A 14,460-nucleotide genomic window follows, 5' to 3' on the forward strand; every position below is an offset into this window, starting at 1 on the left:
TATTTGTGACTTGTGTTTTACCTGCTTTTGTGCCTTTGTGTTTTACTATTATTGCCCACCCTGTTTGATGACAGTTTTTACTTTCTCGATACCACTACTATTCTGCAGGCATTGTATATAGCTTTCTTTACCCCTTGGAGTTGGTTTGGTTTAAAATGCGGTCTGGGGATATTCAACGGCAGGCAGGGTAAGGGTTGTGCGGAAGAGCCTTATGGCTGCCTGGTTGAACTTGTGTTTTTATGGTTGGAAATATGTATAAAACAAGGTGAATCGGAATTATAAATCTTTCTTCTGATTATACAGGGTTGTTTAATCACGATTGTTCCTCTTTCCCCGTTCTCTGAATACATCGTGGCCTTGTATCTCGATGAGGCTTAATATCGCGTGGTCGTAGTATTATTTCGATCCCCGAGTCTCTAAATCAAGTTTACATATGAGCTTATATGGCATACCGGTCGCCTCATAGTGCTGTTAATGTTAAGTAAAAGGGGTCATGTATCAATACAAGCAGCTATCCGAGCTAGGGTGGTTGAAGCGTTGGATTTTTCGTCCGTCGAAGTTCAGCGTCTTGGCCTGCGCTGGAAGGCTAGTTGCTGTCACTGCCACCAAAACAATCCACGAACCGCCAACAACACCACGGCAGCTCTCAAACAGTGACTTACTAGGCCAACCGGGCCAATCCTGATATCTAGTTATCGACGATGGACGGGGTCTTCAAGGGTCTTTTTGGCGGCAAAGCCACCGAGGCTCCGCAAAAGGCTGAAGGAGGTTGGTGACAGCAAAGGCTACCGTCCTTACATTGCATTGACACATGATGCTCAATTTGAATTATTTGTTGAGATGCCGCTTAAAACTATGGACTAACGATCGATTAATCTGCTAGGCTTTGCGGACTTTGCGCCTCCATCTGCGACGGGATCTGGACCTCAGGGTACTGCCGCCAGCACTGTTCCCTATACAAAATGGTACCGAGTATGGGAACGCACGTCACCACAAGACTTTCTTCAAGAGGCATTCATCATCCCGTTTGTTATTCTAGTTGCCGTGCTGCACATGTGGGGAGCCGGTAAAAACAGGCGCAAGGCAAAGACATGGGCCCAGGCAAATGTACCAGTGCTTTGCGACGAGTTTGCGGTTGTTGGATATTCTGGAATACCACGGAACGGCAACTCCAATGAGGGCATCAAAATTGACGATAAGATATTCAAGGAGAAGGCGCTGAATGAGTTCACTACCTACGCTACTGGTCGCCAGAATATTGCGTTCGTCGATGTCACAATCAAGATGCTGAAGCGCTATAACCCTCTACTGCTGTTGGGTGAAACGCTTCTTGGTTTGTTCTTCGAGTCCATGACACCATCTGCTGAGAAGGTAGAGATTGTTGCCTATCCCTTTGATGGCCGGGAGAAAGATCTTGTCCCGGCTACACCAATGGATATCGATACGGACAAGCGTTCAAAGCCAGCTCCTTCGACTTATGACGGCTTTGTCTTTGCTGTGGTACACAAGAATGCCATGCGTCACCTAAGAGAGGATCGATATGATGTTTCGTTGACATTCACTAAGGAGAACGCTAAGCTTCCTAATTGGTTGACTGTTATGAGTGAGAGTGCTGAGATTACCGATTCCATGCTCGTTCCTGAGCTTGTCAAGGCCATTGAAGAAGTCGGTGACCTATTTGACTACTTGATTGTGACCGATCAGCCAATGGAGAAACCTACCACGTATGTATACCTGCTTTCTCTTCATCCTCCCGTGCCTAAATACTTACGTTTGTTTGCAATATAGTGTTGAAGAGGCGGTTCCTCGAAAGCGAATTATTCTCTCCCTTCGTGTTCCAGGATCTTCGGATGCATCGGACTATACCTCTTCTTCCAAAATGCTGAAAGCCTTCATTCGTCTTGTTGATCGCCTGGTGACTCTCGCCCACTTCAGGCCTGAAGTAACCCGCAAACTACGTAGTACCCGTGAGGAAGAAATCAAGAAGATGAAGCGTGTCGACCAGGACGAGAAGGCCGAAGAAAGGAAAGCAGCAGCCGAAAAGATTAAAAAGGAAGAACGTGATCGACTCCTACGTAGCATGTCAGCTGAGGAACAAAAGAAGTTCCTCGCGAAAGAAAAAGAGAGGGAACAAAAGCGGGAGATGAAGAGGCAGACAAGGAAGGGTTGAATTCTATATAACATCGCTGCCGTTGCGCCAATAGCCTCTTCACCCAAGTATATGCTTTCAGTGCTAAGTCCTTGATGCTTAAAACACTTTACTGTCACATTAACGCTCACAGTTCATGACCTGTTCAGGAGTGCATAACGCCTTTATAATACTGGGAGAGGAAAACCAGCTTCATATGTTGCTTTGGCCGAAAATTCATGTACACTATTTATTCGGAATTGCAAATAACTACGGGTGTTCACATCATTGATGGGTTAGGGAATAGTGGCAGGGTTGCTGTTCGTACTCTGGATAATATAACAATATCTTGCAATGTTAAATATACAACGGTGTGCAATTGGCTTTAATAGTCAGAGCTAGTTCAACAAGAGTTGTAGTTTGAAGCTCTATCAGGACTATATACACCATTCCAATTCACCTCGAGTTAAACACCACCTCTATGAGCTCAATTTATCTTGTCCAATCGGGATTGACCTCTGACTTAGAACCATGTCTTGTGTCCCTGTCCTGATATTAGTATTTGAACGACAAAATGTGATAGGAAACCCGTGTTGCGTTGCAATGAGAAAGAAACTCTCATTTTCTCAGATAGAAAAAGGAATTGGTATTCGATGCTACTCACAAGAACGATTCTGCCCATGGCGTACATGGTGGCTATAGTTTTATATTAGCTTAGATGTTCCTGCATCGATATCACGCCAAGCAAGTTTACAGGGTGAAGCGTACCAATGGTGCTACCATAAAGCGATACGTAGAATGGATATAGCAAGTATGGGCTTCGGGCAGTCTATTCCGTGAAGAATTGTTTGTTAGCCACAGTTGCCGGTTGACCCAGTCCCGTCCGGGTTACAAGGGATGGCGAAAATGACTCGACGGACCTTCTTCCATTGGCGAACACCATCACCGTTCTGGAAAAGGCGCTGGTAGTAGGGGACGCGGTTCTCCCGGAAGACGAAACTGAACGTAGAGAAAACCATTCACGTTAGCGAGCTGGAATGACGGGACAGAACGGAGTGCCTTATTCCTCCCAGGAACGCAGATTTTTCGCAGAGAACGTCGAATTACACATACCCGGCCATGCGAGGGAGCGTGCGGGAAACCATGGTTGCGCAAATCGAAGTAATTGAGACGCAAAACGCAAAGCGAGGTCAATTGTTCTGTGGACGAGAATCTGAAGACAAGAGGTGATGTTGGAGGAACCAAAAGTGGTGAGATGTTTTGCCTTTTAGCCGTATCACGTGACAGATATAAAGCCTTAACTTAGACCCGGCAATGATGATAATAAATTTCGTTTGAACAAGGTGATAGGACGGCATTGCAAGAGACGGGCCTAGACGACGGGGTATGTGATGAAATCTATGGTTATAAATGCCCGCCGTCGTGCCTCTTGGGCTTTTCCGACGTCCGCCTAATGCTATTTATGCTCTCGAGACAGCTCAGGTTGTTGCCAGGACACATCCAAAGGCCTGTCGCGCCGCCGATATCCACTGGCATTGTTAGCTCTTCTCGTGGCCGCAGAATCATCTGCCAACCTGCATCCTTTTCGTCCGCCGGTACACAGACAGCCTACTCCCGCGGCCAATCTATCAAGCAGGAAGCGGAAGACCGGGATGACACACCTGTCCGAGAAACTCCCGATATAGCAAGCCCTCGGCTGAGCGAAGACGCACGGAATCCCCTCTCAAACTACTTTTCACGGCCTCGAGTGACGCAAGAACGCCTCAGAAGCACGGATCAGATTATTATACCTACCAGAGAGCCAGATCTTTTAGATTTTCCTGAACGTTCGCAGACCTGGAAGTTGCAGCCATGGCAATTGGATCTGGAATCCGACCTCGGACATAGTCAGAACATAGGGAGTAAATTGGTGGACAATCACTGCTATTCACAGGACTTTACTCTTTGGAGGGAGCTTGTCTTGTACCGCCAACGACATTACGGGGACAGTGGGGTCATTGACATATGGAAAGGACTAACTGGGAGATGCTCTGGGATCAGCCTCCCCACCGAGGGCGAAGATGCTGATTTCTTATGGGAGATTTTCGTCTCCGTAGGGCTAAAGGAAGAGTGGATGTTAAAGGAGCTCCAGTCTCATGCGGAATCCATCTGGAAGGAGAAAGGGTTGAGATGGAAATACTTTTACGAACGTGTTATAGGCACCTTTGTGAAAGCAAGGAATCGGTCCAAGGCGTTACTGTGGCATCAAGCGCTAAAACATACACACTTGGATAACCCTGACGGTATACTGTGTGTCTTCAAAAGTGCATTGTCCACTAGAGAGGGCCTGGATATCTTTCGTGGTTTATGCCAATTGTCTGATGGCCATCGACTATACTCTTCTGTGGTACCAGTTCTTTGGAAACATGATAACATCGGGTCAGCTCTCGTTATGCATTTTTTCTTAATGAGACGAGGGGATTTTCCATCGTCTATGGAAGATGTTCTGCCTCTAATCCACCACGTGCAAAAATACAGCACTTCGCAACAGCAGTCCTATTTTCTCACTGGGCTTATCAAATCTGGCACTCTGCCTGTCGGTGCTACACTTGACAGCTTCCATTCTCATCCCTCACAGACTAGCTCAACCACCTCCAACTCAACTGGCACACAATCCCCAATGGTCAAAGATGATCTCGGAGCTCGACTCTTTGCAACAAAAACCTTTACATTCGACCTGATCCTGGGAGGCCTCAAAATGTTCGGTGTTGGGGTCATTGGCCCTTTAACTCTACAGCAAATGGCGTTAAAGGCCGCCGATATTGCTGAGCTACAGCAACAAATTTCTCAGCTAAAAGAGATTGGGATATCTACTGGAAATTCAGTGTTTGCAAAAGCTATTGATTATTTCATAGCCCGAAGAGACCAACAATCTCTCCATGATCTAATTCATAGCGATCAACACCCAGATGCCCTGGAGAGTTTAGAGACACAGGAATCTCTCTTCCAGCAGTTTTCCATGTCACACGATTGGCGCCAAGCGAACCTGACTCTCACGATACTCTCTTTCTTATCTCCCGAAGATCCTTACTGCTACAATATACAACTTCGGAATGCACTAAAACTCGATGATAGGAGGCTCACCTCTGAGATACTTGAGAAAATGAAATCTGACCACATCTCGCCATCTAGAAAAACCATAAAGTGGATGATATGGAACATCCTTCCGTCCCGCCGTATGGGAACGCGGCCCATACTGGATAGGCATGCAAGGGATGCTGTTTTACGTCTCTTTGGAATTTTTCAATATGTTATCAAATATGGCGGATACATCCCCCCTGAATCATGGGAAGCTGGTCTCAAGCAACTTATTATTAGTAATCGGTGGTCTGAACTTGAAAGACTATGTCTTTGGCTTGCTGAAATCTATTCGCCTCAGAACCACACCCAAAGCTCACAAATACCAAACATCCACTTGCCTCCCACCCATTCACAGTCTCCTTTACGCATCATCTTTAGTGTGGAATTTCAGCAAGCAATTATCAATTGCGGCTTCTTACGCAAGCCAAAGTTCAATTTCTCAGGCCCTTCAACTCTGAACCCATTCGTATCAACGCCTGATCCTGTCGCCCTATGGGTCTGCGGTCTCATTTTACTGAGGCGGCTGAAGGAGAAAGGTGTCCATGTTAACACCAATACTGTCCGGCGAGTGTGTCGTACACGGCTTGCCATACTATTCGGTGACGGGCCTCCTTCAAAGAGGAAGAGCAACCTCATGCTTAGGAAGATAAATCCGTGGACCCTGGACCAGATAATTGCGGATGCAAATAAGGTCTGGGGAACATCGCTTTTCTCGGGCGTTATGCCAAATATCCATAAGCTTGTTAACCCACGCCGCCGGCCCGTCAATTCTCAGGATCATGACTTGCAGAGAGAGGGCAAGGGCTGAGAAATATGGTGTCTACAAGATCAAGACTTCACAGTGGGAGTGCCTAGACTTTTAACTCCTGAGCGTTTATGCACCCGCGCCTTGTCGGTATTCAGGTCATAGGATAAACCGACTGCTACGAAACAAGTCTCAGTATGTTAGATAGGCTTCTACATACAGACAAATCATGTCACTGGTCACCGTGGAATCGAAGACATTGCCTTCATTTACTATGAAGGCTTATGTGCCATGGCGATTTAATGAATCTATTGTACATAATTATATCAACCAAGATAAAAATACAAAACTGTGTAATACCTCCAGCTTTTACATGTCGTTATATAGTTCAATTCCATTCCTAGCCCGCCTCCGCATTATAGGAAACAAAGCACTTGGCGGGAAATTAGATAAAACGTGAGCTGAGCTAACTCCGTAACTCCCAGGGGTGAGCGACGATACATGGCTCCGTCGAGTCAGAACAAAATACTGTAGTGGATTTCGTTCACGATATCAATCCACTACCGGAATCAATATTGACCCAATAGGGCTGTTCGTTGTTAAGTGGCCCTAGGCGATCACATTGGGACAGCATGGGTTCCCCAGTCTCATCAAGTGTAATCATTCCAAATATAAATGGTAGTTCGGGAGGTGGAATGGGTTTCACCAATCCCGGATGGATGACACCGTTGCCCTTTCCAATCCACAAAGCCACCACTTTTCCGCTCTGTCTATCCCAGGCAATTATGTGCCCGGTACACCTCCACCTCTCTATGAAATCCTGTGATATTTCACCGTCAGTGTTGGCCACAGATGCTCGAACACCGATATACCCTAGCTGCATTAGGGACAAATTCCCAACGCTCTGTATTGGTACACCATTCCCATCAACATGTGCGCTGAGAAGCCCAAGGGATGTTGGGGAGAGTGGCTGGTCTGTATCACGCCCTAACGGAGGACGATTACCAATAAATTCAATGGGTGAGCAAGAAGGAAACCAAGCGTAGTCCAAGGTGTCCGAATTCTCGAGCAGATTTATCTTCAATGGAAGATCAACTCCTTCGTATTCATTCAAAAGGTCCGCAATGGCGGATAGGCTATTCAGGGACCTGGAACAGCCTTCTATTTGTATTGCCCCCTGTATCTGCCGCACGAAGTTAACGCTCGACGCATGATCTGGTGAGTTATATCCAGACTTGCAGTCACTAGAGATCTCTTCAGTACCAAGCGGGTGGTAGTGGTGACCAGTTCCATCGTTAAACCAGGTAGCACCCAGTACTAATTCGAGGGAATGAAGGTCACTTTGCAGCATAGCTGCAGTAGTTGCGGGGGCAATTATGGACCGAAGAAGCCCATGCGAATCATGCTCTAAAAGAAGTTTCCAAGTTGGTACGGAAATATGATTGTTCAAATCCATGTACTTTGAAGCCAGGCTAGCAGCTTCGAGAGCACGTTCCGGAATCCCCAGAGTCAAAAAAGCCTCCATGGAAGCAGCGGCGCTCTCAGCCAATCTCGGAGTTTGCGCAAACTCTAGTTCAGTTTGAACTTGACGCCAAAGATTAGAAACCATTCTCTCCCCATTTAGTTCGCCTAGGAGCCGCAGATACACCGGTAGCAGCTCGTTCTCCCGAATACCAGAGATATCTAATAGTGAATGTAAGGTGACTGAGCCAGTCTCCTCATCTGTTGATCCGGTAACCACTCTCAACATCGCAGATCTATCGAAATTTGGATCTTCCCAAGAACGGCGTTTGAGTCCATCCAGCAGCGAGTTTATGAGGTCAATGCCGATAGGCCGTGGTAGAGGGCCATAACTTCCCATGGAGTAATTTCGTATGTAGAAAGCCAACGATCTAGGTGCAAAGTCCTTCGCCGCATAGCTCATGCCAAGAAGGAGTAGCTGGTGTGTATCTTTGACCCCCAATCGGTTTAACCTTGCCAGAAGGCCGTTTATTGTCATGAGTAAATCCTCCCCCTCCGCCTTAGTACGGCACCGATCGAGTGCATCTTCAAGCGATCGTATCGAGTTTAACAGCTTGGCCCCAGACTTCTCTGAATTGACAAACGTCTCAATATCCGCGTGCAATCTTGACAGCCCATGGCCTTTTTGAAGCTTGGGTAGGGGCGGTGATTGGTGATGGGTGGTGTTTGATACTTTTGACAGCCGGTTTTTTTGGAATTGAGATGTCAGACGATCATCGAGTTTCTTATCGCGCTTGTCTCCAGGTCCGCTGCATGTTGTGCCGGTGAGGGCAAAGCGAAGGAGCTGTGCCTTAGACGGTTGGGATAATGGCTTTGCCAGCGAGCTCTGCGAATATCTCCGTAATGCGACAAATTGTGAAGAAGATAGCGGGCGGCAGCGCTCTGTCACAAGCCGGCAGCCATCAAGCGTCAAAGAGCGCATTGAGACAAGAGTTAGCTCACTCCATGCGTTGCTTGCTTGCGTGTTGATATCAATTTGATTTCTTTTGCTTCCTTTTCAAGAAACTAAAGAAAAGAGTAGTACGGAGTAGTTGTTATGTGATTATGTAATCGTCGATGTCGTATTCAACATCGTTCCTCGCTTTAAGCAAAGTACCAACCTACATCTATCAAACTGCGCTTTCAGCCTATCTACGGAACTTACTCTATCGGCACTAACAGCATCGTAACAGTGCGCCGCACGCGATCATGCCTACCGAAATCGAAGCAGCTGATATAGCCAAACCTGCCGACGGCACTCAGGAAGATAAAACCGAGAAACTGCAGAAAGATCTTGAACATGAGCCTTCACCGAAAAAAAATGATTTAGAGACTGGTGAATCAGAAAACCTGATGGAAAAGAAGAGAGATGCGGAGGACGCGGCATCGAAGAACAAAGACAGACTTCAGAGATTCAAGGCGCTCCAGGCGAGAGCAGTAAGCAACTCTCCTCGAAGCGTATCATCTCGATTAAGTACTAACCAAGTCAACAGAAAACTGCAGCGAAAAGTAATTTGAAAGAGACTGCGGCAGAAGCACATCGTCTCTCCGTGGATCCCAACGCCTTATCTTCCATATCACGCAAACATGCCTTTGCATCACACAGCTTGTTAAAAGCAGACATAGAAGCTGCTGGTGAAGATTTCGAGCGGAAACGAGCCTGGGACTGGACTGCTGAAGAGTCCGAAAAGTGGGATAGGAGAATGGATAAGAAGCAAAAACATCGGGACAATGTTGCATTTCAAGATTACCGTCAGGATGCCCACAAGAACTATAAGAGACAACTTCGACGAATGCAGCCGGACTTGGATGCGTATGAAAACGAGAAAGCAGCCGCAGTTCAACGCGCAGCCGCAAATGGCGGACTTGAGCTAGCTGAAGACGAAAACGGAGACATCGTCGCTATCGACAAGAACGGTGCATTTTACTCCACTGCGGATTCAACAGACTTCGTGGAGAACAGACCAGACAGGGCAGCTATCGATAGACTAGTTGCCGATATGCAGAAGGCCGAGGAAACCCGCCTTAAGAAGCGCAGGGAGCGTGGCCAGGGCGACGATGAAGCCGATGTTACCTACATCAACGACAAGAACAAGCGGTTCAACCAAAAACTGGCAAGATTTTACAACAAGGTACGAATCCAGGTTTCTTGGGCCCATGCCTGGAATTATCTACTAACGAACTATCTTGATAGTACACTGCCGAGATTCGTGACAGTTTTGAAAGAGGAACGATGATATAACCAAGCCGAATAAGAGATGCAATTCATATTATACAATACCGACGTTTTTTACCAGTCGATAGTAATATACAGTGGGTATAAGGGCAGACAGTCTCTGGTAACTCACAGATCGGCTGTTATTTCAGAGCATCGTTTTCCTCCAGCCCTTGGTTGCTAGGTCTTCAATCTTCTTCGGGCTAACGACACCATCCACATCACTGTCATCGATTGACTCGACCACTGCTTCCCCAACGACGCTAACTTTGAGAGGTTTTTCCGCCATCGACCCCAAAGCCGAGAGCTTTCCTCCAGTTAACGAATTAATTTCCGAAGCTATCATACCTCCCATCGCTATGGGTAAGGATAGGCTGCGAGACGAGTCGTACATGAATGTTGGCCTCACGAATATACTCCGCAGATTTGGAAACATGGACAGAATAGAGGATTCAGCTTCCCTCTTGGATGATATATACCCTTGTGGTATGATAGGAGCTCCAGAGGACGCTGATATATAGACGAATGTGGGGATATTCTCCTCGGTCGTCTTTTTGGCAAGAGAGATAGCTTTTTAAATAAGGGTATTAGCTATTTGCATTGATAAAATTGCCAGAATTTTCCTACCTGATTCCGTATTCATTGTTCGATATGTCATTTGGCTCTTGCTAGGACCAGTTGGTATACCAGGAAACGACCCAAACACCTTCTGTATACCCGTAATGGGTGATTCCTTCCCCTGTAATATGCCTTTATAGTCCGCCTCCAGAAGAATGCCCATCGAATGTACAACGGCAGACGCATTCTTAAGGTGTTGTCCATACGAACTAGGGTCTAGGAGGTCTGCTTTCTCCCATTCGACCTTTTGTGCCCATCGTGGAGCTTGGCCAGAAGAGCTAACGGTATCCCATGCTGGTTCTCCGCGACGACTATAATATTTCTATCGGTCAGCTAACCAAAGTATGGAAAGCTGCTTCATCGGCAGCATTGCTTAGTGAAAGCTCACCTTAATGACACAACTTCCCATCCTCTGGCTACTGCGGATTGGCATATTCGCGCTCCTATAGGTATGATACAATGCATTAGACCCCAGTTGTTGCATCGTTCCAGTATCAGGAATTATTGTGTATAGATCCGGGTTAACTTACCTAGAAAGCCGCTTCCTCCAGCTACAACAATCCTCTTAGCCACAGTCGTCGTTGTCGCCATAGTGTATATCTGTGAACCTCACTTGAAAGAAAATATAAACAAGCCAAGCTCTCCAGAATTACACAGTAGAGAGCTGTTATTGCATCTTATAATCCTCCTTTTGAAGCTCTCAAAAAGAAAAACAATCTCGGAAGTTGGAGCTTATCATAACGTGATGTTGGCAGTGGGTGGATACTAGTTATCGGATTATCTAATCAACTTTTATGGAGCTTCATTAAGCAGGAACATCAAGAACAGCCAAACTTGCCTTCATTCCAAACACCAGAGCTCAGAGAATAGTGAAGCAAAAATGCCAGCGCCAGCAGGTACAAAGCGCATTCGGGTAAGTGTTTTGCTTATCTATGTTTTGTTAACTCGATACTAACTGTAGCATGTCCAGGGAACCCAAATATTCCGCCCTTTTGGTATGCGACTTTGCGCAAAGAACCTACCGTCGTTGTATAATTGACGCCGAGGTTGCTAATTTGACATGTCGCGTTAATTTAGTATTCGGAAGCGAGGCATATCCCTTTGATCCTAATAAACGGCCCGAAGGCGCTGCGGATGACCACACCCACCAGTGGCGCGTATTCGTTAGAGGTATTAACGGCGAAGACATATCCTACTGGCTGAAAAAGGTGCAATTCAAGCTACATGAAACTTATGCACAGTCCGTCCGAACGATAGAGGCACCACCTTTCGAAGTAACAGAAACGGGATGGGGTGAATTCGAGATCCAGATTAAGCTATACTTTGTGCCAGAGTCAATGGAAAAACCACAAACACTATGGCATGGACTGAAACTCCATCCGTACGGCCCCGATATTGAAGGGAAGAAAGCAAGGAGAGAAACTGTAGTCAGCCAAAACTATGAAGAGGTGTTATTCAATGAGCCAGTGGAACAATTTTATGACTTGCTTACTGGTGGGACCGGTGTTACCCAGCAGCAGACGAAAGGAAAGTCGACGAAGGGGAAACAAGCCCAATTGCCGCCCGCGGCAGTTGGTGGAAGAACCGCCGAAGTCCCTCATACGGACAGTCCTAAGAATCCCTATAGTCGAAAGTCTGAAGCAAAGGAAATCGACCGGATAATAGAGGCGACAAAAACTGTCGAAAAGATTTTGAAAGATGAAAAGGCAAAACTTCTGGAGAGAGAGAAAGTCCTTGCGGGTCTCAAAGAGACTGAAGGCACCAGCCTTCTTCAGAAGAAGAGATAACATGGGCTCTAGGGGATTGATATCTCGCATTTTCAACGCCTAAGATCTTTATATCACACAACGTTTGAAGGCCACTCTTTCCCTACGTCCGGAGACCCACTCAATCTAGCCAGGAAGTGAACTTGAATCACTATATAGTCGGCATGCTTTTGCCTGAGTGATACCTGGAAACTATGGCTGAAGCTCTATTGGGCATTTGAAATGCCTGTCAGCTCTGGAAAGGGTACTGCGATCAGGCTATAGAATTTTCCTGTCGAACATCGTCCTAGTCATGCTTTCCGCGGCAAAGGATTTTTTCGGAGAATATCCTTGATTATCAGCAAGGTATATTTACAACACAAACTGTGTTTTAGTTGATATTCAGCCGTAGGTAGAGCATCAGACCTGGTGGAAGGCCAGTAAACTCTACATTCTGCTTCGTCGCAGTTTGTTACGATGCTTTACATCTTGTCTAATCAATGACGATATACCCTGAATGCACCATATTCGATTAGGGAACAATACACTGCCTGGTTGTTGATAGGAAACCCCTTCAAATGAATTTATGTATAACCGAGACCTTTAGTTTGTTGTATGAATGAAATGCTATACCATCTGACCCTTGGTTGGCCTTCCATTTGAGAACCAGTACGGAATTTTAACTCCCAGCATAGCCTACAATTAACGAAGAAACCATTGATTTTGAAGTTCTTGCATGATATGAACTATTGATGTGTAGATTTCATGACCTTTGTGGCTTGAACAGCTCTGGTTTCATGTTGATTTTGCATAATTTGGCAATACACCCACTGAGTTGAACTAGGGTTTGAAGGCCTTCTAGGATTCGCATGTGGGTAAATCCAATTTCCTTGATGAACTCTAACTTCGAATGTTCAGAGAGATTCGGTATGGTTTTTGTTACGCGGAACATGGTGGATATGATATCATGAGCAGAGTATCCAAGTTCCCTAAGCAGTGGTAAGCAAGGTGGTTTGCAAAAGAAGGTAGTATATAACACGTACCACAACTCATTTAAAGTATCCAGGGCAATATCAACCTTTCCTTCCCAGCACGCTTTGATCATTGCCTGCACTTTGACTGGATGTGGGCTATCTACAACCCTGAACACGTTATCACCACTAACAAAGCCAAATCCAGCCCATGTACTCTGTAGGTTGTTGATTGCTTGACGCATATCACCTTCTGCACTAAACACCAGCGCAGCAATACCATCATCAGAATATTTAACTTTCTCGGCTTCGCATATTTGCATCAATCGCTTTACGACCTGAGCGTCCGTTAAGCGCGAGTATCTGAGAATTGCACAACGAGACTGCAGAGGTTCAATAATCTTGTTAGACTGGTTGCATGCAAATGCAAACCGGGTTGTAGTAGAAAATATTTCCATAGTACGTCGAAGAGCTTGCTGTGCACCGGATGTCATACTATCACGATGTTAGGGAATTTCAACAGACGGATAATAGCTTTTAGGATGAGCAACGGTTCAACCCACCTGTCTGCTTCATCAAGAATGACAAGCTTATGTCTGCCAGGGGGCAATGTGACTTTCTTCTGTGCAAATCCTTTTATTCTGTTACGGACGACATCGATACCTATCCAAAAAGTTAATCCTGCAGAAAATATTCCGGTCATATATCACCATACCTCTTTCATCACTAGCATTAAGCTCTAATACGGCCTCCTTATATGTATCGCCTAACAATTGTCTTGCTAGGCAGAGAATCGAAGTTGTCTTCCCTATTCCAGGCATGCCGGAGATAATGACATGGGGCATGTTTCCATCGCGGGCGATAATTTTTAACCGCTCTATCGTTTCAGTGTTTCCCACAACATCATCTAGAAAAATTGGGCGATATTTTTCAACCCTAACAAAACCACAGTCTGTCAGCCACTCTATCCCCTCTCATTCATAATTGCCTTTTGCGCATCTCTCATGAGCCACCTTACCAGGGTAATTCATAATTGACCGGGGCACCAGAAAGATCTGCGCGGGCAATTTTATTGGCAGCTGCAGTAGAGGATTCAGCTTGTGCCATGATTGAGATATGCAGCCTGGAAGACTTGTATATACAGCGTCGCCTTATACCTGGTTTGATGTCAAGTTCAATTTAGATTTGAGCAAACGCGGTGTTCGCGCGTTTAAGCTTATCGCAGACCCCCTTATCACCACGTGATGTAGCCAAAGCACGCTATATATAATAACTGCGTCCTCCAGCGTGCCTCGGCTGAGCCAAAGAAACCTTCTCCATCTAGGAACCTCAAGTAGGAAATCACCTTCATCTCCGGCCAACTTCAATGCACGAATTGCACTTCTCGTACGCCGAGCAACTCCGCCCATTTTCCCTAT

The 14,460-nt window shown here is 46.1% G+C and overlaps 8 protein-coding genes across 8 annotated transcripts; 4 read left to right on the forward strand and 4 right to left on the reverse strand.

Annotated features, from left to right (window-relative positions):
- Positions 1 to 701: 701 nt before the first annotated feature.
- MGYG_06272 (hypothetical protein) lies at positions 702 to 2,170 on the forward strand (the record flags this gene model as incomplete). The annotated part of the gene is made up of 3 exons (XM_003171676.1): positions 702 to 768; positions 884 to 1,724; positions 1,789 to 2,170. The coding sequence occupies 3 exons, from the start codon at positions 702 to 704 to the stop codon at positions 2,168 to 2,170; spliced, it is 1,290 nt and encodes a 429-aa protein (XP_003171724.1).
- A 303-nt stretch (positions 2,171 to 2,473) lies between these two features.
- MGYG_06273 (hypothetical protein) lies at positions 2,474 to 3,324 on the reverse strand. Its single transcript, XM_003171677.1, has 5 exons — positions 3,242 to 3,324; positions 3,049 to 3,127; positions 2,897 to 2,957; positions 2,793 to 2,824; positions 2,474 to 2,672 (listed from the first exon to the last, which is right to left on the reverse strand). The coding sequence occupies exons 1-5, from the start codon at positions 3,271 to 3,273 to the stop codon at positions 2,652 to 2,654; spliced, it is 225 nt and encodes a 74-aa protein (XP_003171725.1). The 5' UTR covers positions 3,274 to 3,324; the 3' UTR covers positions 2,474 to 2,651.
- A 257-nt stretch (positions 3,325 to 3,581) lies between these two features.
- Positions 3,582 to 6,056, forward strand: MGYG_06274 (hypothetical protein; the record flags this gene model as incomplete). The annotated part of the gene is made up of 1 exon (XM_003171678.1): positions 3,582 to 6,056. The coding sequence occupies one exon, from the start codon at positions 3,582 to 3,584 to the stop codon at positions 6,054 to 6,056; it is 2,475 nt and encodes an 824-aa protein (XP_003171726.1).
- Positions 6,057 to 6,537: 481 nt separating this feature from the next.
- Positions 6,538 to 8,436, reverse strand: MGYG_06275 (hypothetical protein; the record flags this gene model as incomplete). The annotated part of the gene is made up of 1 exon (XM_003171679.1): positions 6,538 to 8,436. The coding sequence occupies one exon, from the start codon at positions 8,434 to 8,436 to the stop codon at positions 6,538 to 6,540; it is 1,899 nt and encodes a 632-aa protein (XP_003171727.1).
- Positions 8,437 to 8,702: 266 nt separating this feature from the next.
- On the forward strand, positions 8,703 to 9,735 carry MGYG_06276 (pre-mRNA-splicing factor syf2; the record flags this gene model as incomplete). The annotated part of the gene is made up of 3 exons (XM_003171680.1): positions 8,703 to 8,930; positions 8,987 to 9,625; positions 9,688 to 9,735. 3 exons carry the CDS (start codon positions 8,703 to 8,705, stop codon positions 9,733 to 9,735), a joined length of 915 nt encoding a protein of 304 aa, XP_003171728.1.
- A 121-nt stretch (positions 9,736 to 9,856) lies between these two features.
- Positions 9,857 to 10,917, reverse strand: MGYG_06277 (hypothetical protein; the record flags this gene model as incomplete). Its single annotated transcript, XM_003171681.1, has 4 exons — positions 9,857 to 10,278; positions 10,336 to 10,637; positions 10,715 to 10,769; positions 10,857 to 10,917. 4 exons carry the CDS (start codon positions 10,915 to 10,917, stop codon positions 9,857 to 9,859), a joined length of 840 nt encoding a protein of 279 aa, XP_003171729.1.
- Positions 10,918 to 11,206: 289 nt separating this feature from the next.
- Positions 11,207 to 12,113, forward strand: MGYG_06278 (YEATS domain-containing protein 4; the record flags this gene model as incomplete). The annotated part of the gene is made up of 3 exons (XM_003171682.1): positions 11,207 to 11,239; positions 11,297 to 11,321; positions 11,404 to 12,113. The coding sequence occupies 3 exons, from the start codon at positions 11,207 to 11,209 to the stop codon at positions 12,111 to 12,113; spliced, it is 768 nt and encodes a 255-aa protein (XP_003171730.1).
- Positions 12,114 to 12,834: 721 nt separating this feature from the next.
- On the reverse strand, positions 12,835 to 14,149 carry MGYG_06279 (replication factor C subunit 4; the record flags this gene model as incomplete). Its single annotated transcript, XM_003171683.1, has 5 exons — positions 12,835 to 13,060; positions 13,109 to 13,537; positions 13,606 to 13,705; positions 13,758 to 13,978; positions 14,061 to 14,149. The coding sequence occupies 5 exons, from the start codon at positions 14,147 to 14,149 to the stop codon at positions 12,835 to 12,837; spliced, it is 1,065 nt and encodes a 354-aa protein (XP_003171731.1).
- Between the last annotated feature and the right edge of the window lie 311 nt (positions 14,150 to 14,460).

This window comes from Nannizzia gypsea, genomic scaffold (genome assembly GCF_000150975.2).
Source record: "Nannizzia gypsea CBS 118893 supercont1.5 genomic scaffold, whole genome shotgun sequence".
In the NCBI taxonomy this organism is placed as follows: Eukaryota; Fungi; Ascomycota; class Eurotiomycetes; order Onygenales; family Arthrodermataceae; genus Nannizzia; species Nannizzia gypsea.